A 25921-nucleotide genomic window follows, 5' to 3' on the forward strand; every position below is an offset into this window, starting at 1 on the left:
CAAAGAAAAGGGGACAAAAGTGAGTGTAGTAGTTTCACATGGATCAATTTGTTAAGTATATTTAGGAAGGCATATGGGAGGGTTTTAATTGAGAGGATTAGGAAAGGAACAGGAGTAATTGGTGAGGAACAATGGGTTTAGGAAAGGTAGAGGTTGGATGGATCAGATCTTTGTGGTAAGGTAGATATGTGAGAAAGCTTTAGGAAAAGGTAAGGAGGTTTTTTGGGGCCTTTATGGATTTGGAAAAGGCTTATGACAGGGTAGAAAGAAAAGCAATGTTGGAGGTTTTACAGATATGTTGGATTAGGAGAAAGCTGTTAAGAGAAGTCGAGTTTTTACAAGACTGGTAGAGCCTGTATTAGAACTGGAAATAGAGAGAGTGAGTGGTTTGAGGTAAAGGTGGGGCTGCAACAGGGATACGTCATGTCATCATGGCTGCTCATTATGTAAATGGATGGAGTGGTGCAGAAGGTAAAGGCAAAAGTAATGAGCAAGAGAGTGGAGATTGTTAAAGAAAATTGAGAAAAGTGAGAGGTGACCCAGTTGCTGTTTGCCGACAACATTGCACTTGTGGCAGGGTCAGAGGAGGGATTAAGGGAGTTATTGATAGAATGTGGGAGGGTATGTAATAGGAGAAAGTTGAAGGTAAATGTGAGTAAAAGTAAGGTGATGAGATGTACAAGAGAAGAGGATGGCAACAATTTGGAAGTAAGGCTTAACCTCTTCAGTACTAGTCAAATTCTTGTGAGCACATCAGGTTGCCTGTTGTTTGACGATGCATCACAATATGTGGGTTATAAAATATAAAGTTACCACTCTTATACTCATTCTCTTTCATCTTGAATACATATATTCACAGAAAATGCAATCAAGCATGTTCACAGAATATGGAAGTCACTTGGCTACAACTACAAAATAGATATAATCAGGACACTGACACCTACATAGGTGTAATCATATTCGAGGGGTTAAAGGAGAGAGGATGAAGTGGATAGTTTTAGGTATTTGGGGTTGAATGTGGCAGGAAAGGAAGGAGTGGAGGTGGAAGTAAATTGTAGATTGAGAGAAGCAAATGCAGTAAATGCCTTGGGGGATTAAAAAGTGTCACAAGAAATAGGCATTTGGGAATGGATGCAAAGAGGAAATTATATGAAGGGGCTATTGTGCTGATGGCACTGTATGGGGTAGAGATGTGGAATTTAAGAGAGGCTAAGAGGAAAAGTTTAAGTGTGAGATGATATGTCTGAGAAGTATGGTATGGGTTACAAGATTGGATAGGGTGAGAAACAAGGAGGTGAGGAGGATAGCAGGGATGGAAAAGGAGATAACAGATAAGGCTGATGAAAGAGCATTGCAATGGTTTGGACACATGGAAAGAATGAATGAAGAAAGATTAGTAAAACAGGGGGAGAAGGCAAAGGTGGAGGGAGTGAGGTTGAGTGGATAATTGCAGATGAGATAGATGGATGGGGTGAAAGAGGTGTTGACCAAGAGGGGAATGTTGAGGAAGTGAGTGAAGAATGGCTGTGTATACTGTGATGCAAGGAAAGGAGGCGGGTTTGGGGGTGGTTATGTATGAATGATATTTTGATATAGCCCAAAGGGATTTTCTCCATCTCTTTATTCTGCATGAGGGGACAGAGAGGGCAGTCGCTGATTAAGTGAAGCGGCCTTGCTGTGGATGTACTGTGTCTTGCTGCATTGCTTCTGACACAGGGTAGTGGGTGGGATACAGGGATGACCCATCATCTATGAGGAGCTAAGATGAGGAAGAAAGTGTGGTGGATGGGAGCAGAATAGGTGGGAGTGGGTTAGACCTGGGTATCTCTCTTGGTGTATGGATAATTATAATTATTATTATTATTATTGTTATTATTGTTATATATAATTATAATGCTATTATTACCATATTATTATTATTATTGTTTCTATATAATAATAATACCAATAATGATAATGAGGATGATAATAATAGTAATAATACTAATACTAATGATAATATTTTTTGTTTTGAGGTTTTGCAACATTAAATTGAATCATCAGTCATTATTATCATCATCATTATCATTATCATTATTACCAGTATTGTCGTCGTCGTCATTGTCATCATCATCATCATCATCAGTATCGGTATCAGTATCAGTAACCCTAAGTATATCCTTATCTTCCATATTTTGAGTTGTTCTTATCTTCAAAAAAAGTTCCTGTCCACATCTGGGAATTTCCTTTCAAAAACATATGAAAATTTGTTGACAAAAAATAAGGGAAGGTTGAACCTGAAATATATCTGTGAGCTCATTACAGATTCAATATACATTTGATTAACTTGTCCAGATAAATGGTCTTTTGACTGGTCTGTTCCTGATGCTGCATTGATGTTCAGTTTGATTTGACCAGTCTCATGAATCCTTCACAATGATTTCTCATATATTTCATGGCTGTGTGCCACCTCCACAATAACAAATCGCTATGAAGGATTTGTAACCCTAGACAAAGTCATAATTATATCAATCACCAAAACAGCAGGAGTAGACCGACCAAACAACATAACGATTGTCCAGGTGGGTCATGCACAAGCAACAGCTATATTATCCAGACTTCCCAGGAATATAGCATGGGCTACTATACAGGAATATTCTCTATAAAGAAAATTGTAGTATGCAAAAAAGGAGCTACACTCAGTGGCTTGTATCAGATCTTTTTTCTTCCTTTTTATAATATTGTTTCTTTTTTCTGTATTTATTTTCTTTCCTATCTTCTTTTTATCTTTCATTTATTTACCATCTTTTCTTTCTCTTTTCTTTATTTATTTATTCATCTTTATTTTTATTCTGTTTTTTTCCATCATTTTGTTGTGTGTGCAGTGAAACCCACTTTATGGTCATCAACAGTCTCTGTGCCTTGCATATAATCTTGTTTGCATATTATGTGTCAATGGACAAGTTATCTATGACCAACACTTCCATTTTTTTCCTCCATTGCTCCCGTGCCTTTTTGAGTTTATCCCCATTTCTATTACTTTGCATTTTTTGCAATGAAATTTGTTTTCAACACTTGGCTCTGGATATATATACTGTCTAGGTTTTTTTTTAACAACTTACAAACATATAATGTAGCTTGTCATACATTCTATTATATCATCTATGTAGATTGAGAACATTACAGCTACAAGTACTTACTTGTGTGGGACTGCTAATCACTGCCTTTCATTTTTACTTCCTATCCTTCACTATTGTGCTTAGTTCTCAGTGTATAAAGCAGGAGAGCAAATGTAGCTTGAAAATATGTAAAAGCATTCAAGTTCTGTAACAGATTGTGAGACAGATACATCAAAAGTACAGTACTGCAATATGTAAATTTCATGTAATCAATACAATAGAGTATTTAGTCACATAGCATTCATTTATGATTGGACACTAATTTCCACTGAAAGAAAAATGCTGATAATTTTTAACTTTGTACTTTCTTTATGCTACTCTCCTTAGGTCTCTCCTGTACTATCTTTTTGGTATGAGATTGCCCCCAAGAATAGAAGCATTGGTTATCAGTAATGAAATACAATACAATCTAAAACACCACTTAAAGTTAGATAATGGCCCATCATTGTTGGAGAAATGAGTTATGGGAAAAAAATATATGTCCTGTAATGCCAAATTTGGTAAATACATGCAAGCATTTACATGAATTTATTCATGTATATACCTGTGTACAGTATATGTATAATTTCATTGATAATTTTTATTTGTTTTCATTTTTTGTTCTGTTAGATTTTTTTTTTTTTTCCTTTGGCTTGCCTGCATAAGCAAGTGTTTAGATCAGCTTGCTGTTGTAGTTATTATGTAGTCAGGACATGTATAGCTTTTGATACAGCGAACACTGTCTTTGAAAGCCCCTGATTCTAAGAGATGCTGAAATTGTATTTTATCATTAATGTTAATTCCATTTTAGTTTATGCATGTTTAGCTAACTATGGTTGGAGGAATGACTGTCAGGATAAAGTGTGACTTTTTAACCAAATTAATTGTATCCAGTGTGTGTACTTTATAATGGTGTTCTCATTTTAATTTCAAAACTGATTAATATTTACTTTTGAATTGACAATTAACTTTTGAATACTTAATAGAAAAGCTAATGACAAATAATTTGCATGATATAACCAGTTTGTATACCATAATTACTGAAATATTAGTATAAAATCACAGACTCACTTTTAGTGCAGTTACATTCTTCACATGACACAGTAGAGTTACAAATGTAGTTCATTTTGGTGCACATTGTGCATGAGAATAGGTGATGTCATTGCATTCTCTTTTGACAGGTTTTGGGAATGTATCATGTATGAGACCACATCCCTTATTTCCATAAGGGATTGATGTACTGTAGTATAGTAGCTAGACATGGTAGCTTATTATTATAGTAAAACATGTGTGAAAATTAAAAAAAAAAGTACATATCTTTTGTTGCTGTAATGTAATTTGACCTATGGTTTTGTACTGTAGGCTCGATTGGCGCACCTGGATGTTGAGCATCGACAGGAACATCTTGGTCGACTGGCTGCCATCAACCACCGTCTACATGACCTGGACAAACAAGTAAGGATTGCATCCTCATTATTATAAGGGTAAATGTTGCAGGCTCAGATGCAAGCTGCAGAGGTACTAGCCTTTTGAGCATCACATCAAGGTGGCAGAATCAAAATACAGAGAATAATGAGAGAAACAGAGATGATTGGTGTAGAACAGTATAGTTTTTGTAGGCAGGACATTCACTCTTAAAACAAGTCAGTAAGAAAAGATGTTGAAAAGGAAGTAATTGTGCCTGTCTTTTATGCATCTAGAGAAGGTGCTACAATAAATAGAAAAGATGTATGAGAGACCATGAGGCTGTATGGAGTTGGGAAAAGAATTTTTATATACAGTAAAAAGTTTTTATGATGGTATGAAGCTTATGTGTGACAAATTTGAAAAATGAGATGTTTGAGGTAAATGTTGGTTTGAGGTAGGAGTGTGCTATGTTACCTATCCTGTGTATGGATTGAGTGATTAAAGTAATGAAAGCAGGTCATGAGTAGGGAAGTAAGGTTGGGGGACAGAGAACAAGAATGAATGATAGACAGCTTAGTATATGCAGGTAACACTGTCCTACTGGCAGAAACAGAGGAGGGCTTGAAGAAGGTGATGAATGAATTTGGTAAAGTTTGTTAGAGGAGGAAACAAGAATCTAATGTATGAAAGTGTAAGGTAGTGGTGGTATCCAAGAGTAGAGGGCACAAGAATGATATATAGTTCATAAAAAAAATGGAACAGGTAGAAACTTATAGATATTTGGGAGTGGATAAAAATGGAGGACTGAAGGGAAAGATTTGCTACACATGCAGAGTGAGGGAGGTGGGGTGCCATGACAGTCACGTAGAGAAATAAAAGGTTGGCAAGGAAAGTAATGAAAGGAATGTGTGAAACAGTGAAATGAGGTACATGAAGGCTTTGCATGGAGTTATGAATTATGATAAGCCAATGAATTGTAGGATTCATAAATTTACTTAGGATACAGGATTGGGAGAAAGAGTAGAACAGGCCTACCTGAGGTGGTTTGGTCATGTCATGAGAATGGATGGGAATAGATATACTTAGTGGTGCCAGGAATGAAAGTAAAGGATAGACCAAGAAAAAATGGATAGATGTTGTGAATGAAACCATAAGAGGTCAAGGTGACAAAGTAAGGTTGGAAAGAATATGTAGACTAAGACAACAACCTGTTACATGAGAGGGGTGCAACAAGGATGAACTTTCAGTATTGCTAGGAAAGAAATGAGACACATTTTCAAATTTATCTATAGCATTTTCATCAGTTGCTGCTTTCCACAAAAAAGGGATTGTCATCCCATGTATCACCAGCGGGTCAATCCAGCCTTCAAAATTAAAGATATCAGGGAAGGGTGGGACTAGTTCCTTTGACTGTTTAAAGGAAGTGAGTTAGTGGAAGAGGTGGTGAAGCAAAGGTGGAATAACTGAAAGTAAAAGTTAGAGCTCTATCATTTCTAATGATCAAATGATAAATTAGTATCAACACCTGTTGTTGAATGAATGTTGTATTAAGTATTGATAGTAGAAGTGCTTATTAAGTTCTGTTTAACTGACAATATTGTTTTGCCACAAAATAGTAACTGATGCTTTGGTACAGTTAGTGTGTTGGTATGTTTCAGTATGAAATGGGAAAGCCACTGATCAACTTAGTAGACAACATGGTTAAACTTGGGTCATTATACCGTGGAGGAGATGGTCGCTTTTCTCACTATGATCAAGCCAGGCACCCTGCACACCAGCAAGTATGTATAGTAAAAAACTTTAGGGTGGACATCTATATTGTATATATATATATATACATATAATGATATATACCAATGACTTTTTCCTCTTGTAAAGGGAATAGCCAAATCATATAACTTGTTTTAAGATTCTCATTATTCCTGATAATTAAACCAGTCCTTGTCCTCAAAAAAATGCAGGCAAGCAAAAAAGTACTCACTGAAATTTTCTCTGTGACTGCTAGGTGAGCACTTTTTTCATACTGTTGTAATTGAATCGCAACACACTAAACAGAGATGTCTTTTTTGTTTAACATGTGAATATTACAGGAGACCTACCTATCACCTTAATAATAAGTGGGAGATATTAAGTTGTTTCTGCCTTTCTATGCAGTTGTCTTGCCTTTGTTGTTTAGTACTTACCCTTAAACTTTACCATGTTTTAGTTAATACTCATTATCTATTCTCATTGAGGGGCTCAAAATTTGAACTTAAATTTTTTGTAGGTGCACATTTTTTAGCACACCACATTTCGAATTTAAGTGTATTATGGCATTGGTGCAAAAATGCATGCCTTAAAAGACAAGCCCTGTTAAACATGCATTCAACAAGAATATTTTGAAGCATATCAGTGTGTAAATGTAATATCAGATAAACTTGCCCTATTGTACCTACTTATATACTATATATCTATATACCAAGGGCTTCCTTCCCCATATAAGTGAAGTAGCCAGTCAAGGTATGTACTCACTCCCACCCATTCTGACCCTCATATAATACTACAAGAATTGATTTACAATTGGACTTTCATTTATATGACCAGTATCTATTGAAGGGATTTCTTAAAGAAATTATATTGAAAAAGTTAATCAGGAACTACTATGTACAGACATATACCAAGGGCTTTTTTCCCCCATACAAGGGAGGTAGCCAAAGTTAAAGGCATAAATCTACTCCCACTCATTTCATTCTCACATACTCCACTCCCATTCACCACCCCTCCCTCCCTCTTTTCCTGGCTCCTCCTGGATGATGGGTAATCCCTGCATTTCACCCACTGCCCTGGGCCAGAAGCAATGTAGCAAGACACAGCACATCCACAGCAAGGCCACTTCTTTTAATTGGCGACCTCCCTCTCCATCCCTTAATGCAGAAAAAGAGAAGACAGGGAGAAATCCCTTTGGGGTTTGTCAAATAGCATTCACACATACTCCTTCACACCCCATCCCCCACCTACTCCCTTTCATGCACCACAGCATCATCTATACACAACCATTCTCCACTCACCCCTATCTTGTCTTCTCCCTTCTTTCCTCAACAGACATTCCCCTCTTTCCCAATGCCCCTTTTACCCCATCCATCCATCTCATCCTTGATCACCCCCTCATGTTCACTCCCTCCACCTCTGCCTTCCACACCTCTTTTACTAATCTTTCTTCAATCTTTGTGATAATAACTATGTAATCATCTAAAATTTGCAAAAGATTATTTGGTCTTAGCTGTATACATAAAAATGTCTGTTTTGCAGAAGATAAAGCAACAATTTGTCTTGGGCTACCTTTGTCCCATTACTATAGAACAAATGATGGATACCTTAAAGTTGTGGTCCTTGGAGACAAAATTACTAATATCTCCCTACTACTAATCTTCAAAAACCATCAACTGCCCCAAGCCACGAGGGGTTGACACTTGGTCTCCAAATCAAGCCTGTGATCTCTGTCTACTTCAGTTGTATATTCTTCAATTTTTCACATAAGGAAAGCTAATAAACATCCTCCAGTCCCCTTCTTTTATTACTATAAGCTGATGACAGAGACGATCCAACACTGATACAACACAGATAACAGTCCAAAATTTCTTCTCTTGAGAAATCAGTGAAAGGGCAAAGACATTTTCATGTATCCTTCTCTCTAAAGTTTACCTCTATCCCCACTCCATTCCCTTTTTCTTAGCATTGAAATTTGTCATCCACTCTTGGCTTCAGTTGTAAATTTTGTCCAGAGCTTTTTGTAACAACTTGCAGTCTTCTGTTCTCTAAATAATCTTTGCATGGTTTGCAATTACAGTAGATATGTACTGTATTTAACTTTTTTTTATAGTTATACTTATATTTAAATTTTTTCTATAGATTAAGCTTGGGCTATAATCAACTCGTAAGCTATTTCAGGAATTGATGTATCTATGGACATAGCCTTTTTAATTTATTCTCAGACCACCCTTTCATCTCTTATGTATGATACCATGTATTCTGGCTAACATATGTTTTCCCTGGGAGAAGATTGCCTATCTATCTATATACCAAGGGCTTTTTCTCCCATAAAAGGGAGGTAGCCAAGTCAAAAGGCACATACCTACTCCCACCCATTTCACTCCCATTCTACTCCTACCCACCACCCTTTCCTCCCTCTCATCATAGCTCATCATGGATGATGGGTCAGCTCCGTATCCTGGCCTTTGCTCTGGGTCAGAAGCAATGTAGCAAGACAGTACATCCACAGCAAGGCTGCTTCATTTAATCAACAACCCCCCACTCCATTGCCTCATGCAGAAAAAGAGAAAATGGTGAGAAATTCCTTTGGGCTACATCAAAATATCATGTACACATAGCCACTCCCTAACCACCCCCCATCCCCTGCCCCCTCCCTTCCATGCATCACAGTATCATAGCCATTCTCTACTTACCCCTATCTTCTGTCTTCTCCCTTTCTTGCTCAACAGACATCCCCCTCTTGGTCAATAACCTTTTCACCCCATCCATCCATCTCATCCTTAGTCGTCCCCTCAAGTTCACTTCATCAACCTCTGCTTTCCATACCTCTTTTAATAATCTTTCTTCATTCTCTCCATGTGTCCAAGCCATCCCAACACTCTTTCATCAGCCCAATCAGTCATCTTTTCCAGCCCAACACAAAAAAACAACAGAGAAAGCTGTAATTATTATTTATGCATTTTTTTTTTCTTATGTATTTGTTATTGCATTTTGTGTCAGATTTCTGGGCATGACACTCTCCAGTTCTCCCGACGAATGCAGGAGAGGAGAATTGTGGCTGAAGATAGACGAGAATATGAACTTGCAACCCCAGAACAGACAGATCTAGAAGTAAGTAACCATATAGCTTCTTGTCTAACTGCTATACTTTTTTCCAGATTGTTTTTACATTAACTGTTTCATTCCAGGTGAACCTTAAGATTGCCCCAGATTATTTTTTGGCTTCTTATGTACGTGTGTTGTAGTAATGTAAAGCATGCACTTTTTACCATCATTTTTCCCTAAAAAGTCATGGACAAGGATAAGTTGACCAGAGTTGATTACATGTTTCAGGCCAAAGTGATGCAATTGTATAAGTTGGACACGATGCTGCACGAGGAATCTCTGACAATTCAAAAGTTGCAGAGAAAAAAGGTTGGCCCTGTTCATGTCGTGTAATAACCAGGGATTGCTTGGGGGTGACCTAACCTCTTCTTCTTCAAGGGATTCTTGGCTCTTTCACTATAATTGACCCAACACAGGTGTGGGTATAGGCTTGAATCAGACTGGATCCTAGTATTGTTCTCAAGGATGTTGAAATTGATTGTCATAAAAGATTTCAAGATTTATCTTTAGAAAAAGCATTCAAAACTTTGATAAAAGTTTGTTTTTATTGACACATGTTAAAAGTATCCTTTGCTTGTAATGCAAAATCAAAATCAGGTACAATGTGCTTTCTATACTTTGGTGATAGATTTTTGACAGAGTACACTATACACATTTTGTGCTGTAAGATACTTTTAGATGGTTTTAAGAGTTAAAGTAAATCTTTGCCATCTTCATCATTATGATATGAAGTATGTACATTTACTTTTGATATGTATGTCATCTGCTTCAAGCTCTATATGTAATTGTATCTGCTGTTCATAGATGGTATTAAATGTGCTATTACAGTTATCATCAGCTTAGAACACCAGCTGTGGTTCATGTCAGATTTGCACAGACAACTTTAGCAGTACTGATATTATTCTAGTCTGTTTCAAGCACTTTCAAACGTAAAAATACACCAATAGATGATTTGAATAACATTGATGTAATTCCCATCTGTTTTAAAGACTTTATATCACAAATACACAAAATAATCACAATGGGCTTTTAGTGTAATGATAAAAATCAAAATATATAAGGCACTCTTCCACCTGTGTGAAGGTTATGCATCACTGGAGCAAACATGAAGACTCTCTACTACAACACTTTCCTAAGAATACTAGGAACTGCTGTCCTCCAGCAGTTCATGGTTTGCCCTGTGGTGATGTTTTCATTTGGCTGATTTTATTAATAACCTCTGCACATTTAGACACTCTGTCCAGGCATAAAGATACATGTTTGTTGGTGGTACTTGAGAGAAGTTCACAGACTGGTGTTTATTACTTTTACTAAGTTGCAATCACATTTTCTCATGAGAAAACATTACAGTATACGAAATAGACACCTCTGGATGTTTCCCAAAACTGACACACGTACACACACACACGCGCATGTCAGAAAATCACACGGTCTGGATGGAATTGCGAATTGGATATTAAAAGGATCTATAGATAAACTAACGGATAAAATATATAAGATAATTGATTACTCACTCAAAACAGGAAAGGTACTACAGCATTCGAAAAATGCAAATATTGTACCAATATATAAAGGAGGGGACAAGGAAAATCCAACTAACTATAGACCGGTCTCCCTTACAAGCTTAATAGCAAATATATGTGAAAAAGCTATCAAAAGTTGATATATTAAATATCTGGAAGAAAATAATATACTGAATCCAACACAATTTGGATTTAGACACGGAAGATCATGTGCCACTGACTTGATTTGCTTTTACTCAAGACTAATAGAAATAATGCAAGAAAGGGACAAATGGGTGGATTGTGCTTTCCTAGATTTACAAAAAGTATTTGATAAAGTACCACAGAAAAAGCTATTAAGAAAAATTTAATCAATTGGTGGTGTTCAAGGAAAGTTATTGGAATGAATGGAAGATTTCTTGATTTCTTGACCAGGAAAAAAATGAGGGAAGTAATGATAAGTGGAGTCCCACAAGGTTTGGTATTGGCTCCAATTATGTTTGCCATATATATAAATGACATGGATGAAGGTGTGAAATGTTATATGAACTTCTTTGCAGATGATGCAAAACTACTAAAGAAAGTAGATACAGAGGAAGACTGTGAATCACTACAGAAAGACCTGGATAAAGTCTGGGAATGGAGTCAAAAGTGGGAAGTGAACTTCAACATCAACAAATGTAGTATAATGGAGTTTGGAAAAAGTAAAATAGAATATCAGGACAATATAAAATTGGTGCAAAGGAAATTAAAAAAGGTAGGTCGGAAAGGGACCTAGGAGTAGTTATCAGCAAAGACATATCATCAGACAAGCATATCAACAAAATAGTTGGAGAAACCTTCAATTTACTAAGATCAATGAAAGTGGCCTCTGATTACCTGGATGAAGAAATGGTAAAGAAGAAAATACATTGAATTCAAAACAATTTAGCTTTAAACAAGGAAGATCATGTTCTATAAACTTTATTTGTTTTTATTCAAGATTGATAGATATAATGCAAGAAATGAACAGATGGGCAGGTTGTGCTTTCCAGGATTTACAAAAGCCATTTGATAAAGTACCACACAAAAAGCTATTAAGAAAACTTGAAACAACAGGTGTACAAGGAAAATTATTGAAATGGATGGAAGATTTCTTGCATGGGAGAAAAATGAGGGTGGTACTTAGAGATAAAAACTCAACCTGGGAAGAAATGATAAGTGGAGTCCCACAAGGTTCAGTATTAGCTCTGATAATGTTTGCTATATATATATATAAATGACATGGATGAAGGTGTAGAATGTTATATGAACTTCTTTGCAGAAAACACAAAATTACTAAAGAAAGTAAGTACAGAAAAAGACTGAATCACTACAGAGAGACCTGGACAAAGTCTGGGAATGGAACCAAAAGTAGGAAGTGAAGTTCAAAATAAAGAAATGTAGTAAAATAGAATTTGGAAAAAGTGAAAATAGAATATCAGGACAATATAAAATTGGTACAAAGGAAGTAAGAAAAATTTGCTCCAAAAATGACCTAGGAGTAATTATTAACAAAGATGTGTCAGCAGACAAGCATGTAAACAAAATAATCAGAGAAACCTACAGTTCACTAAGATCAATAAAGGTGGCTTTTAATTACTTGGATGAAGTAATGGTAAAAAAATACTAGCCCCACTGATAAGACTAAGATTGGAGTACACTGTGACACTATGGACAGCCAGCACAAAAAGGAATGTAAAGAAATTAGAAAGAATCCAAAGAGTAACAACAAAGATGGCACCAACACTCAAAATTGACATACGAGCAAAGATTGTCTAAACTGAAACTACCAATCCTGGAACAAAAAAGAGAAAAAGGAAATCTACTGGTCATTTACAGAATCATGAAAGGCATGGAAGTCCTTGATAGAGAAGACTTTAAAGTTGAATAAAAGAAAAACAAGAGGACATGAAAAGAAACTCAAAAAGGATAGTTATAGAGGGGATCTGAAAAAAAAAAAAATGCATACAGAGTGGTGGATGTCTGGAACAAATTGAATGAAACCGTAGTGTGTATGCAAAAACCATACAAGAATCTAAGAATAAACTAGATGCTGAGAGACACAAAGATGGATCACTACGAGCATAGTTCCCCTTCCCATATAATACAACTAGGTATATACACACACATACACACTCATCATATATGAGCTCTAAGCTCTCTTCCCGGAGAGAAATAGCTGTTGATCATGAGTCCAACACATGATCCAAGGCCATGGTGAATTACACACGAACAAAATATATAAGATAATAGATTGCTCACTCAAAGAAGGAAAGCTACTGGAAGACTGGAAAAATGCCAATATTGTGCCAATATACAAAGGGAGAAACAAGGAAGGCCCAACAAACTATAGACCAGTCTCCCTTACAAGTACAATAGCTAAAATTTGTGAGAAAGTCATCAAAAGTTGATGGACTAAACATCTGGAGGAGAATAATATACTAAATCTGAGACAATTTGGTTTTAGACAAGGAAGATCATGTGCCACAAATTTTATCTATTTCTATTCAAGGTTGATAGATATAATGCAAGAAAGGGATGGATGGGGAGACTGCTTTCCTGGACTTATAAAAGACATTTGATAAAGTACCACACAGAAAATTATTAAGAAAACTTGAAACAACAGGAGATATACACAGAAAACTATTGAAATGGATGGAAGATTTCTTGCATGGAAGAAAAATGAGTGGTGCTCAGTATAAACAGGTATGGATAAAAAGAGAGATAAATAAAGAGGAAAGAGAAAACAAAAAGAATCAAAACTAAGGGAAAAAAATGAGAACAGAATAAAGCCAGAGAAAGAGAAATTCTATTGGAGAGTAGTGGATGAAAGTGAGGAAATGGTTCGTAGGAGAGAAAAACAGAAGAGAAACAGAAAACAGGATGGAGGTAACAGAAAATTAAAAGTGGCCTTCACAAATATAAATGGATTGATAACAGGCTTGAATAAACTGAATGATTACCTGAAGGAAAAAGAACCTGACATAATGGGAGTTGTAGAGACAAAATTGAAAGGTCCATTACCACCCAACAGTGTAGGACATGGTGTATATAATTATTGGATTAGAAACAGAGAGGTAAAACAAGGTAGTGGAGTTATGTTCCTGACTGAGAAGGATATAAATGTGAGGAATGTTACATATGGAAAGAATAGAGTGGAGAGGATTATGATGGACAGGGACAAGAAAAGCAGGAAGTCTGTGGTGAATTATGTGCCTCATAAAACGGCTTCATGGGAAGAGAGAGAACACAAGAATATGTTAGAAGACACAAGGATAACACTAAATAAGGTAATGGAAGATGGAGGAAGAATAGTTGTAATGGGTGACTTTAATTGTAAAGAAATGTGCTGGGAAGAGATGACAGTGAAGGGTGGAGATGACCTATGGGGAAATGTACTTCTTGATATGATTATAGAACATACAATGACACAATGGATACAAGAGAATACTAGGTATAGAAATGAGGAAGAACCATCAAGACTAGACCTAATAATCACATCAGAACCCAAAATAGTGGACAAGATTGAATATAAGACACTGCTACGTAAAACTGACCACATATTAGTTGAACTGGAACTAAATGAAGAAAAATACATGGGAAAAAATTAACAGTATAGAAAGGGAAGAATGATGTATGGAAAAACAGATTTTGATCAAATGAGATTTTTTTTTTTTTTTTTTTTTTTTTTTTCAAAAAACAGACTGGGAAATGATATACAAAGAGGAAACAACAGTAAAAGAGAAATGGAAATTTTTAACAAAAATTTATAAGGAAGGAGTGGAAAAGTTTGCTCCAATACAAACACAAGGAAAAGGTTATGTAAAATGTTGGTACAACAAAAGATTTAGGGAGTTAAAAGACAAAAGGGATAAAGCTTGGATAAAATGGAGGAAAGACAAAAAAAAAACTGAAAAATGGAAAATATATGCTGGCTATAGAAATGAATATGTATAAGTGTGCAGAGAAGAAAAGAGAAAATATGAAAAAGATGTCATAGAAAAATGTAAAGATCAACCAAAACTATTTTATAGATTTGTAAACAACAAACTGAAAAACAAACAAGAATTAGTGAAACTATGACAAGGAGGAACAGAATGCACAGAGGAAATAGAAATGGTAGAAATTATGAACAAGCATTTTAAATTGGTGTTTACAAGGGAGAACATACAACTTAGAGATGTCGAGTGGGAGGGGAAAGTCCCCTCCTATGAAAGAGGTAGAAGTAACAAGGAATGAAATAATGAATTACTTGAGTAATCTCGATGTTAGAAAATTGCATGGTCCAGATGAAATGGCAAACTGGATTTTGAGAGAATACAGGAACAAACTAACAGACAAAATACATAGTTTAATAAGCAATTCATTGAAAGAAGGAAAAGTTCCAGAAGATTGGAAAAGAGCAAATATAGTACCAATATATAAGGGGAGAAATAAAGAAGACCCTACAAACTATAGACCCGTCTCTCTTACAAGTACAGTAGCTAAAATTTATGAAAGAATGATCAAAATTAGATGGGTAAAGCATTTGGAAAAAAGCAATGTACTAAATCTGAGGCAGTTTGGATTTATACAAGGAAGATCATGTATTTACCTAGTTGTATTTTTGTTGCAAACTTGATGTGTTTCTATTCAAGACTAATAGATATAATACAAGAAAGAGATGGATGGGCTGATTGTGCCTTTCTAGACCTGAAAAAAGCTTTTAATAAGGTACCACATAAGAAATTGCTAAAGAAATTAGAAACTGCAGGAGGAGTACAGGGCAAACTACTTAAGTGGATGGAAGACTTCTTGCATGAAAGGAAAATGAGTGGTTATAAGAGACAAACATTTCAATTGGGATCAGGTGATTTGTGGAGTTCCAGAACAGTTCTGGCCCCAATAATGTTTGCTATATATATATTAATAATATGGATAAAGGAATTGAAAGTTATATGAGCTTCTTCGCAGACAGTGCAAAAATTGTTTAAAAAGTGAACACTAAAGAAAATAGTGAGTTGCTGCAGAGTGATCTCAATAAAGTATGGGAATGGAGTAGGAATTAGGAGATGGAATTCAACATTAAGAAGTGTAGTGTAAAGGAATTTGGAAGAAGCAAAAAAAGAATAGTGAGATCATACACATTGGGAAAGGAAGAAATTAAAAAAAATGGAAAAAGAGAAGGACCTAGGAGTCATTATTATGAATAATATGTCCCCTGAGAAACATATAAACAAAATTTTTGGAGAAACTTATAAATTGATAAGATCAATCAAAGTGGGATTTACATACCTGGACGAAGAAATGGTGAAGACCAAAATTGGAGTATGCAGCGATGATGTGGTCACCAAATACAAAAAAAATGTATAACAAAACTTGAAAGAATACAAAGAGCAATTACAAAATTGGCACCAACGCTCTCAGAACTATCACACAAGAGGCTGGCAAAACTTGAGCTACAGACATTGGAGCACAGAAGAGAGAGAGGAGACTTGATAACTACTTATAGAACCATGAAAGGCATGGAAATTATTGATAGAGAGGATCTAATAAAATGGGATACTAGAGATACAAGAGGACATGGAAAGAAAATCAAGAAAGACAATTATAGAAGAGACCTGAAAAAGAACAGCTTTCCCCACAGGATAATAGATGTTTGGAACGGGTTAGATGAGAATGTGGTGTGTACAAAAACAATACACAAATTTAAAAACAGTCTAGATAAAACGAGATATGAAGATGGGACACCACGAGCATAGCTCCCTTTCCCATAAAATACAACTAGGTAAATACATACAAACAAAGATTGGACAAACTAAACTTATCAACTCTGGAACAAAGAAGAGAAAGAGGTAATTTGATAACCATCTACAGAATTATGAAAGGGATGGAAATCCCTCATAGGGATGACCTACTTAAATGGGAAGCAAGATTAGGAACAAACAGAAGATGACAGAGTTATACTGGAAAGTAATAGATCAGAAGATGAGGAAGTGGTTCCTATAAAAAGATCCAGAGTATAAAGAGGGGGGAAAATTAAGATAATAGAAATAGACTACATTAGTTTAGATAGACTGATATCAGTAAAATTTCAAGTAGATGACTATTTAAAGGAGAAAAAATAGAATTAGACATAATGTGCTATGTTGAGACAAAAATCAATTGTGTTCAGATGGGTAAGGAAAATTATAACAAATGGAAGTGGGACAGGAGAGAAAAAATGGGAGATGGATTAATGATGGTAATGAAAAGAAACATCAAGGTAGAAAAAGTGGAAATGGAAGAAGCAATGGCCAAGACAATGAAAATAAGAATTGCAGTGGAGGGGGTGGAAGAATGGCATGATATTGATATACATCCCTCCAAAAACAAAAATATGGAATAAAGCAGAGTACAAAAAATTAATGAAAAACAGCCAAGCAGCTGTAAAGAATTGTTGATGGTGATGATTCAGTTTTACATCATGAATTCCCCGTATTAGGAGGCTAGGATGCTACCCTTTATAGAGGACTTTGTAGTGTGGAATTTAATAAATCATACCCTTGGTCCAACTCAATGGTGGCAGGGTTCAAACCATTGTCACCTTAACCTCCACCACAAGTAGAGATTCTCTAACTTGCTCAGCCAAAGATGAATGTAAGAGAAGCACAAAAAAGGATTGGTTCAATAAAATGTTTGTAATAACAAGACAAGACAAGGAATGGGAAAGGTGGTTAAAAAGAAAAACTAATAAAACAAAAAAAAATACATAAGTGCTAGAAATTAATATATAAGAATTAAAAGAGAAGAATAAGGATCAACCTGAGCTTTTCTTCAGATTTGTAAATGGGAAACTGAGGTACAGAGAAGGGATATCTAAGTTGAAAGTAGAAGGTCTAATATATGAATAAGCAAGAAAACAAGCTGAAATAATTATTAAAACCCATCAATCAATATTTAATGAGGTAGAGAATTTTGTATGAGAGAAGAGTGAAGCTTAGGAATATGTAATGAACAATGTAACAGTGGAAGCATGTGAAATGATTAAACTACTGTACTTGAGAACCTGGAAGTGAAAAAGGCCTCAGTTCCAGACAGGATATCAGATTGGATATTGAAAGGAAATGCATCAACTGACAGTATGTTGTCTGGAAGAGGACAGGAAAGTGACATTGGACTGGAAGTCTGCAATTGCAGTACCAGGGAGGTACCACTGAATTATAGACCTCTGTCCTTGACCAATGTGATATACAAAATATTTGAAGAAATTACAAATGAAAGATTGTTAAATTACTTAGAGGAGAAAAGAATCATGGTTGACAATATAGATTTGGAACAAGAAAGTTTTGTAACTACCCTACAATTCAAAAGTGGTTGGTGTGCTGCATGAGAGGATTGTGTGGATTGTATATACCTGGATTTGAAAAATATTTTCAACAGGGTACTGCACAAATTATTAATATGGAATTTGGAAAACATAGGAGATGTAAAGGAAGTATATTGGAATGGGTGAAAGACTTTATAAGTAATAGATACATGTGAACAGTAGTAACAAATAAAACACTGGATTGGAGAAAAGTGACTGGTGAGGAATCACAGGGCTCAATTCTGGCACATGTAATGTTCCTCCTATATATCATTGATATGAATTATATAAGTAGCAGGAGACCCACAACTACAATGCAATTGGCATCAGCTACTGGATTGACCCACAAGTTACTCAAGGAAGAAATATTGTGTTGTCTAGGTAAGGGAAAAGTAGGGCAGTGTAGGATGTGTTTTCTATCTTCTGTATGGTGATTGCATCTGGGACAATTTGAATCTATGACCTGGCCTATTTGGTGTTGGTACTGTTTTAGTGCTGGGTGATGCCCCTCCCAGTCTCTGCCACCAGCTGCTTTAGTCTATCATCCAACTTGGCCACAAGTGCAGTGTCATCTGCAAATGACTGGTTCATCTTCCAATTCCCTCCACTCTTACCATTCCAAACCTCTGCCTAGCACCATGACATTTACCTCCCTCACCACCCTGTCCCTCACCTTCAACTTACCACTCATCCTCTATGTTCCAAATTCTCACTCTTCTATTACTCATGTAAAAACTTTTGACTGTCCACAACAGACTTACCTGTATCCCATACATCTGTAACACATTCCATAAGGCATTTCTGTCAAACTTTTCATACACCTCCAAATCCATGGTAGACCAAAAGACATACTCACCTTTTGCCAAATACCTCTCATTTATTTGTACTACAAAAAACTTTATCTACACACACTCTTCCACTCTCAGACCCACACTGCCCCTCCCAAATTACCTCCTCTGTTCTCTTCCTAATTCCCTTACCCTCCCATACACCTTACTAACTACACTTAACTGCTTGAATCTTGTAAATCTGCTACATTAATATTTATCCCCTTTTCCCTTGTATAGTGGAACTATTTGAAGCCCATCAGTCCACTTGATTCCCTTAGACAAACATTAAACAATGTCATCAGTCATTTCACAATAACTACTCCTTTTGTTAGATACTCTACATAACCATCTAGCCCAGGTGCCTTACCAGCTTTCATCTCCATTATTGCTCTTTGTATCTCTTCTTTTCCTGTCACCTTATCATTCACCTCTCCCAGCACAGTCATTTTCTTGGCATCTCCTATTGCCACAATCATAGCCTCTTTATATATTCTATCTCAATTCTATTCTATCTATTCAATTAAATTTTATCTCAATTCTTTATTCAAAGACTCTATATTCAACAATTCCCTGAAGTACGTTACCCATCTTCCCCTTTCAGTAGGAAAGTGCTCAAATGCTAGTTACAAGTGGAGCAAACATGTGGATTTGTGACTGCATCTGGCCCAAATTAATTTCTTTTACAAGGTGTATATGGCCAGGGTGTTGGATCAAACCGCACATCTCGAAAAATAATTTCATTGTGTGCTCATGTAAAAAATGTTGGTATATTAAGGAAATTGGTTTGAGCACCCATTTCTTCAGAATTAAGAATATAGTAAACGCTATCTCTTGCAAGGAAGAAAATGTCACTAGCTGAAAAAATGTATGTATTTAGATGTCAATCATTTTCTAAATTCCTTTTTTGCTATAAAGGAGCAGGAGTAAAGAAATAAGGACTCATTGCCACAATTTGGGAATAAGACGGGCATAAAGCAACACAGTTTCCTCGAGTGAGTGTCAAGGAATTGACCCTTTCCACATCCCACAGGAGTTGGGATTGTTTATACAAGTTAATTAATAACAACCCCCATCCGGTGGGAAAATATCCTGAAGTCAAGAAATATATATTTATATTAAAATAGATATGTTCAAATGTTTCAGTATCCTTGTAAATTAATGTACCAGGTATATTTGTGTGTGTGCAAGTGTGGACAACATATATGTACACCAACATATATACTTATATCTATGTGTATAGTATTTTTCTCTGTCTTGATATCAGGGATGGCACTTGGATGCACTCAATAACTTTACAATGTTTCTACTCTTATTTCCCCAGTAATTGTTTGATGTAAAGTTGCAAAATGTTAGTATTTACCTACTGTTGCTGAAAACCACAAACATGACAGTTCTAAGCTATATTAATGCTTTGCATGGCTGCCATTGGATTGCTACCTTAGATCTATGGGCATTGGTGCATGTGTTATAGTCATTGCAAAGGATATTTATTTAGGATACAAGTTAGGTATGAATGTATTGTGGCTGGGATATTATGTTGGTATGTTTATGAATAGGAAAATTGTATTAGAACATAGGTGTGGCAATAGATTTATATAAACTGGTTGTTTTATCCATTGTGGCTGGGGTGTGAACCAGTTGTATAAGTTGTATAAACAACCTTATTAGAATCTATGGTTATGGATGTTGATGAAAATGTTTCAGAATGAGATATAATGGTAGGGTACCTAGTTTCTGTGAAGATTTTTTTTCTAATAATATGTCTTTAGTGATAAATGGTTGAACTAATGTTGTAGTTATTGTTGTAGATATAATTGGGATCAGTAAATAGAGTTTTTGCAGTGATAGTGATCTGTGATACAGCTGCTAGAGGAATTTATCTGTGGTACAACTACTAAGTGAAATGATCTGTTATTAAGCTGTTAAACAGTTGATATGCTGTTTTATAAAAGAATATAGGCTGTAGTAGTATTACAGGCTGTGGCATAGAAATTCAGGCAATAGAGTTATATACTGTAGGGTTGTATGTTGTGTTGAGTGGGTCCCTTTGCAATAATGTTAAATAATGAGTGGATACTAATGTGGAAATGGGTAGAGCTTGGCTGAATGGAGCATGTTGACACTGATGGTGTTGGACTCTGGTTTTGCATCTGTCACCATTATGGGAATAGTCTGGGTGATGATTCATAATATTGATATTAGTGTGGTGCCTGTAAATGCAAGTAGTGGATAACAGTCTTTTCCTTAGTTTTGCAGTGTTGATTTCTCATAAATTATGGAAAAAATAGTTTTGTACTTCTTTACAATATTCAAGTCAGATGATGCTCAAAGGGAATATTTTGGATCTCTAGATGTCTATAAAGTTCGGAATACAAAATTGTTAGGAGTTACATCTACTCATTAGTATTCAGTAGTTTATCACAGTGAAATCCAAGTTATAGCTTTTGTAAAGATTAAAGTTCAAGCCAAATATTTGTGGACTTAGATCATATTAGTGTTTATGTATAGCAGTATTTGCTAACAAACTGAACAGCTGTCAGATCAGATCAAGGCATATATAGGCCAGCCCTTTGAAGGTGAGGCAAGTGTGCACACCTGTAGCTTTAACAATGGTCCTCACCTGTAGGAGATGCTCGAAAATGCGCTGCTGACCCTAAACACCAAATCACAACATGGGGCCAATGAAGGACCAGTGGAGGTTGAGAGAAGGACAAAACAGAGGCGAAATTTGGAGCGGGAAATTTCTCGACTTCGTACTCACCTTGCAGCCTCTGCCAGGGTGAGTTAGGGAGGTGACTGAAAAAGGCTCGAGAAGAGGTCTTTTACTTAAACATGGTTCTCTTCTTCCCTCTTTTTTTCATGAAATGATATGTAGCATAGCATGTTTCACCTGAAGGAAATGTGCTGCTTGTGTGTAGATGATATACTTTTGCTTTCCACAATTACCAGAATGTATGATTTTATGTCTTTTGAAAACAAATTAAATACAGGGAAAATGTGAAGAAAGTTTGAGTGATGTTTCTGTGTAAAAGGCATGGAAGATTGATAAAGAAAAGTTTAAATACTTGTGTATAGGAATGAGAGTTGGAAGATAGGCTTGGCAATTGTCATGTGGATGCATTATACAGTTGCATTTGCTGCAATAAAATGCAGATATGAAAAATGTCAATGAGATTTATATTTTTCAAGCTGCATGTATGCTGCTGCAGTTGAGCTGTTTAGCCTCTTGCCAGCCTATCTTGTACTGCAGCTTCAGAGGAATTTGTTTTGAGATGCATATATCTTATCTTATTTAATTTTTCCTGTATAATTATGACAACATATCAGCATTATGCAAAATAATCATTCAGTGTGCTTGTTTACATAACCAGGTACAAAATGGTCAATTGAACAAAATACTGCAATTTTTTTTGCATAGATTTTGAAGTTATATTATCTTCCCCATTAGGCAGAAGATTCTATATCTTTAATCAGTCATCCATTGCCCCAATTCTCTCTTGCAGTAGAAATTTACCCATTAGCAAGTTGGCCATGTGGTTCAGCCCATAAGTCACTCATTGGAAAGGGTTGTGTTACTCTCTGGAAAGAGTGAGTATACTGTTGAACAGTATAGTATAAGGTGTTCTATGTCTTCTTTTTGGTGATCACATCTGGGACAATTTGTATCTGTGGCCAGGATGATTTTTTTTTTTTTTTTTTTTTTTTTTGGGGTACTATTTTAATGCAGGATCTTGACCTGAATATTGGCATATTGGTACAACTCTTGATTGTTTAGCAAGTGATTTCTCTGGTGGGTTGATTTCCTAGGAAGTTTGGTATCATATAGAATTTAGTAGTCTATTATGGAGTACTTTTATGATCTAAGTGTGTATGTTGTGTTGACACATGAATTGTTATATCCCTGTATTTGAGATGCAGTTGATGTTTATATTACTGTAATAAGTTAACAGTATATTTGTTTTGTGTTGGAGTATTTTTGGGAGTGTTTGTGGATATGTGTTGGTTGGAGATCCAATTCCATCTGTATTTGCTTACATTTGTGAGTATGGTACATGTGAGATGGGCCCATGAGTTCCATGTGTTGCAAAGGATAGATATATGTGTAATTCATGGGTTTTGTGTATGTTGGACATGTTTGAGCCATAGGCTAGTTTTAATTTCATTGGATAGATGATGTGGGAGGGCAGGCACTAGAATACCAACTTCCTTATGTGAAAATTTGATAATGATAAGTGAAGTGGAGATTAGTCAGAAGGAAGTAAGAGTGAAATCAGTGAGTTTCTGGGACAGTTGCAGAGATCAAGGTACCAGCCCCTCAGGGCCACACCTCCAAATGTAGCTAGGGTAAGGTAGGGGGTTAAAGTGGCTTGCATCCTTAAGATATCAGGGTTCACACTGGATGATGACATCACCACATGTGTGCTCACCTCTGATGCCTTTGGGTACTCTTTTATAGACTCTTGGTCCTTGGTAGATGGCTGTTCTGTGATTAGCAAGTATAGGAACTCTTAGTATAAAACTTAGATCTTTACTAGAATCTTCGGATTAATTCTTATCCCTATAGCTACTGAAGAAGGGTCTTGAACCCAAAATCGCGATCTAGCTAATATGACTACATACAGCCAAGTCATAAATTTCCTTCCAAAGGAAAACAAATCCTTAATAAGGTATATGGAAAATACCATTAAGAAAATTATTAATGCACAACTGGCCATCACTTTTAATGAAACATGCATTAGAGAAAAACTCCTGCCCAAATACACTGACATATATATATATATATATATACATATATATATATATATATATATACATATATATATATATATATATACATATATATGTTTTTTCCTCTTTACAAGGGAGGTAGCCAAAGTCAAAGGCATAAATCCACTCCCACCCATTTCATCCCCACATAATCCACTCCCATTCACCACCCCTGCCTTCCTCTTCTCTTGGCTCCTCCTGGATGACAGGTCATCCCTGCATCTCACACATTGCCCTGGGTTAGAAGCAATGCAGCAAGACACAGCACATCCACAGCTAGACCACTTCATTTAATCAGCAACCCCCCTTTCTATCCCTTCATGCAGAAAAAGAGAAGACAGTGAGAAATCCCTTCAGGCTGCATCAAAATATCATTCACACATACTCCCTCATCCCCCCATCCCTCACCCACTCCCTTCCATGCATCACAGCATCATCTATACATAACCATTTTCCACTCACCCTTATCTTCTGTCTTCTCCCTTCCTTTCTCAACAAACATTCCCCTCATTTCCAATGCTTCTTTTACCACATCCATCCCATCCTTAGTTGCCCTTTCATGTTCACTTCTTCCACCTCTACCTTTCACACCTGTTTTACTAATCTTTATTTATTCTTTCCAAGTGTCCAAACCATCCCAATACTCTCTCATCAACCCTATCTCCCAACTCCTTTTCCACCCCCACGCTCCTCCTCACCTCCTCATTTCTTACCCTAGCCAGCCTAGTAACCCCTATCATACTTCTCAGACATTTCATCTTCAGCTCCTGCTTTGGAAGGTCGAAGCTAATCCAAAAAAGATTGTGTAATTGCCAAAGTATGCAAAACTATATTTTACCATATTCTTGCTAGTTGCCTCACCTGCATTACCATGGGAAATGTGAATACTTAATAGATATGTGTTCATAAATGTACATTCATGCATATGTCAAACAAGAAAATATAGTACTCATATCTTTATTTCCATATAAAGGTTAGACAAAGATTTACATAGAATCTGGTAAGGGTAAGTAAAGAATGATACCAAGCCAAATGTTCATCCTTTATTTCAACTCTATGGCTGTGTAACTAGATTTCCGGACAGTTTCTGAAAAGTGTTAATTCTCCACAAAAGTCATCCTGCAACATTTTACTCTACCAATTCATCACATTTTCATCTTACATTTTCCATATCTATTGAAATATAACAATTCTCATAAGTGTACACCTTATAGTGGTGCCACATTTATGTAGAAAAAATAAGATACTGTATATATGTAAGTTTGTTACCAGTAAAACACTGTTAAGTTTGTAAACACTCCATTTATGTTTTATTATATAGGACTTGTTGTCATTATACATTACTGCATATGCAGTTATGGTTGTTGTTAATCTGACTGCAATGCCATTGAGTCATAACACTTGGAATGGGGGAAACAAATAAATGGTATTCATATGAATAGTAAAGTTATGGTAAATGTCCAGACACGTGATACATTACTACCCTGGAATCTCATAGTTGAACCTTATCATAGAGTACATCACAAGGGATCCATTGTACACATGAAGGGTATAGATAAGGTCAACCAAATATAAAGAGCAGTAACCAAATTGATCTCCAGCTTAACAAACAAATTATATAAGGAAAGGTTAGAAGTACTGAATTTGCCACCATAAAAAAAAAAAAAAAATGAGAAATGTGACTTGATCACAGTGGTCAAGTCAATAAAGAGGAGATAAAACTGACAGATCTCTTGGTTTGGTACAGAAGGATCACAAGGTCATGGGAACAAATTGAAGAAGACCACATGACTGAAGGGTATATTTTCTCTGTATATATATTTATCCCTCTTATATTTCTCTTGGTATACATATGCCAGTTCTACCTCTTCTCTTTTTCTTTAAGCAAGATCAAAGTTACCTTAACAAAGGTCAAGATTAACTTTTTGTTCTGTACTCTAAATGTTTGCCATATCACCACCATCATCAAATTATCTTAAAATCATATTAAGACAAAGTTCATGAATGAAGCCAAGAATGACAAATAGAAACCAGTAAATGTAGGGTGATGAAGATGATAGTCCAGAGAGGATAGTG

At 35.9% G+C, this 25921-nt stretch overlaps 1 protein-coding gene across 13 annotated transcripts in view; it reads left to right on the forward strand.

The window, feature by feature from the left end:
- LOC143033881 (uncharacterized) overlaps positions 1-25921 on the forward strand; it is a 512083-nt gene that overhangs the window by 428565 nt on the left and 57597 nt on the right. For 9 of the 13 annotated variants that reach the window (XR_012967200.1, XM_076199492.1, XM_076199484.1 and 6 more), the window contains 5 exons: positions 4500-4592; positions 6203-6325; positions 9294-9404; positions 9627-9707; positions 21705-21857. Coding sequence is in view for 11 of the 13 variants with exons in the window: in XM_076199492.1 (XP_076055607.1) it covers positions 4500-4592; positions 6203-6325; positions 9294-9404; positions 9627-9707; positions 21705-21857 (561 nt within the window). In the remaining 2 variants the exon portion in view is untranslated. The remainder of the gene's footprint in view (positions 1-4499; positions 4593-6202; positions 6326-9293; positions 9405-9626; positions 9708-21704; positions 21858-25921) is intronic. The other 4 variants (XR_012967201.1, XM_076199493.1, XM_076199491.1 and 1 more) reach the window with 3 other exon arrangements.

This window comes from Oratosquilla oratoria, chromosome 16 (genome assembly GCF_046742065.1).
Source record: "Oratosquilla oratoria isolate Oo_2021 chromosome 16, ASM4674206v1, whole genome shotgun sequence".
In the NCBI taxonomy this organism is placed as follows: Eukaryota; Metazoa; Arthropoda; class Malacostraca; order Stomatopoda; family Squillidae; genus Oratosquilla; species Oratosquilla oratoria.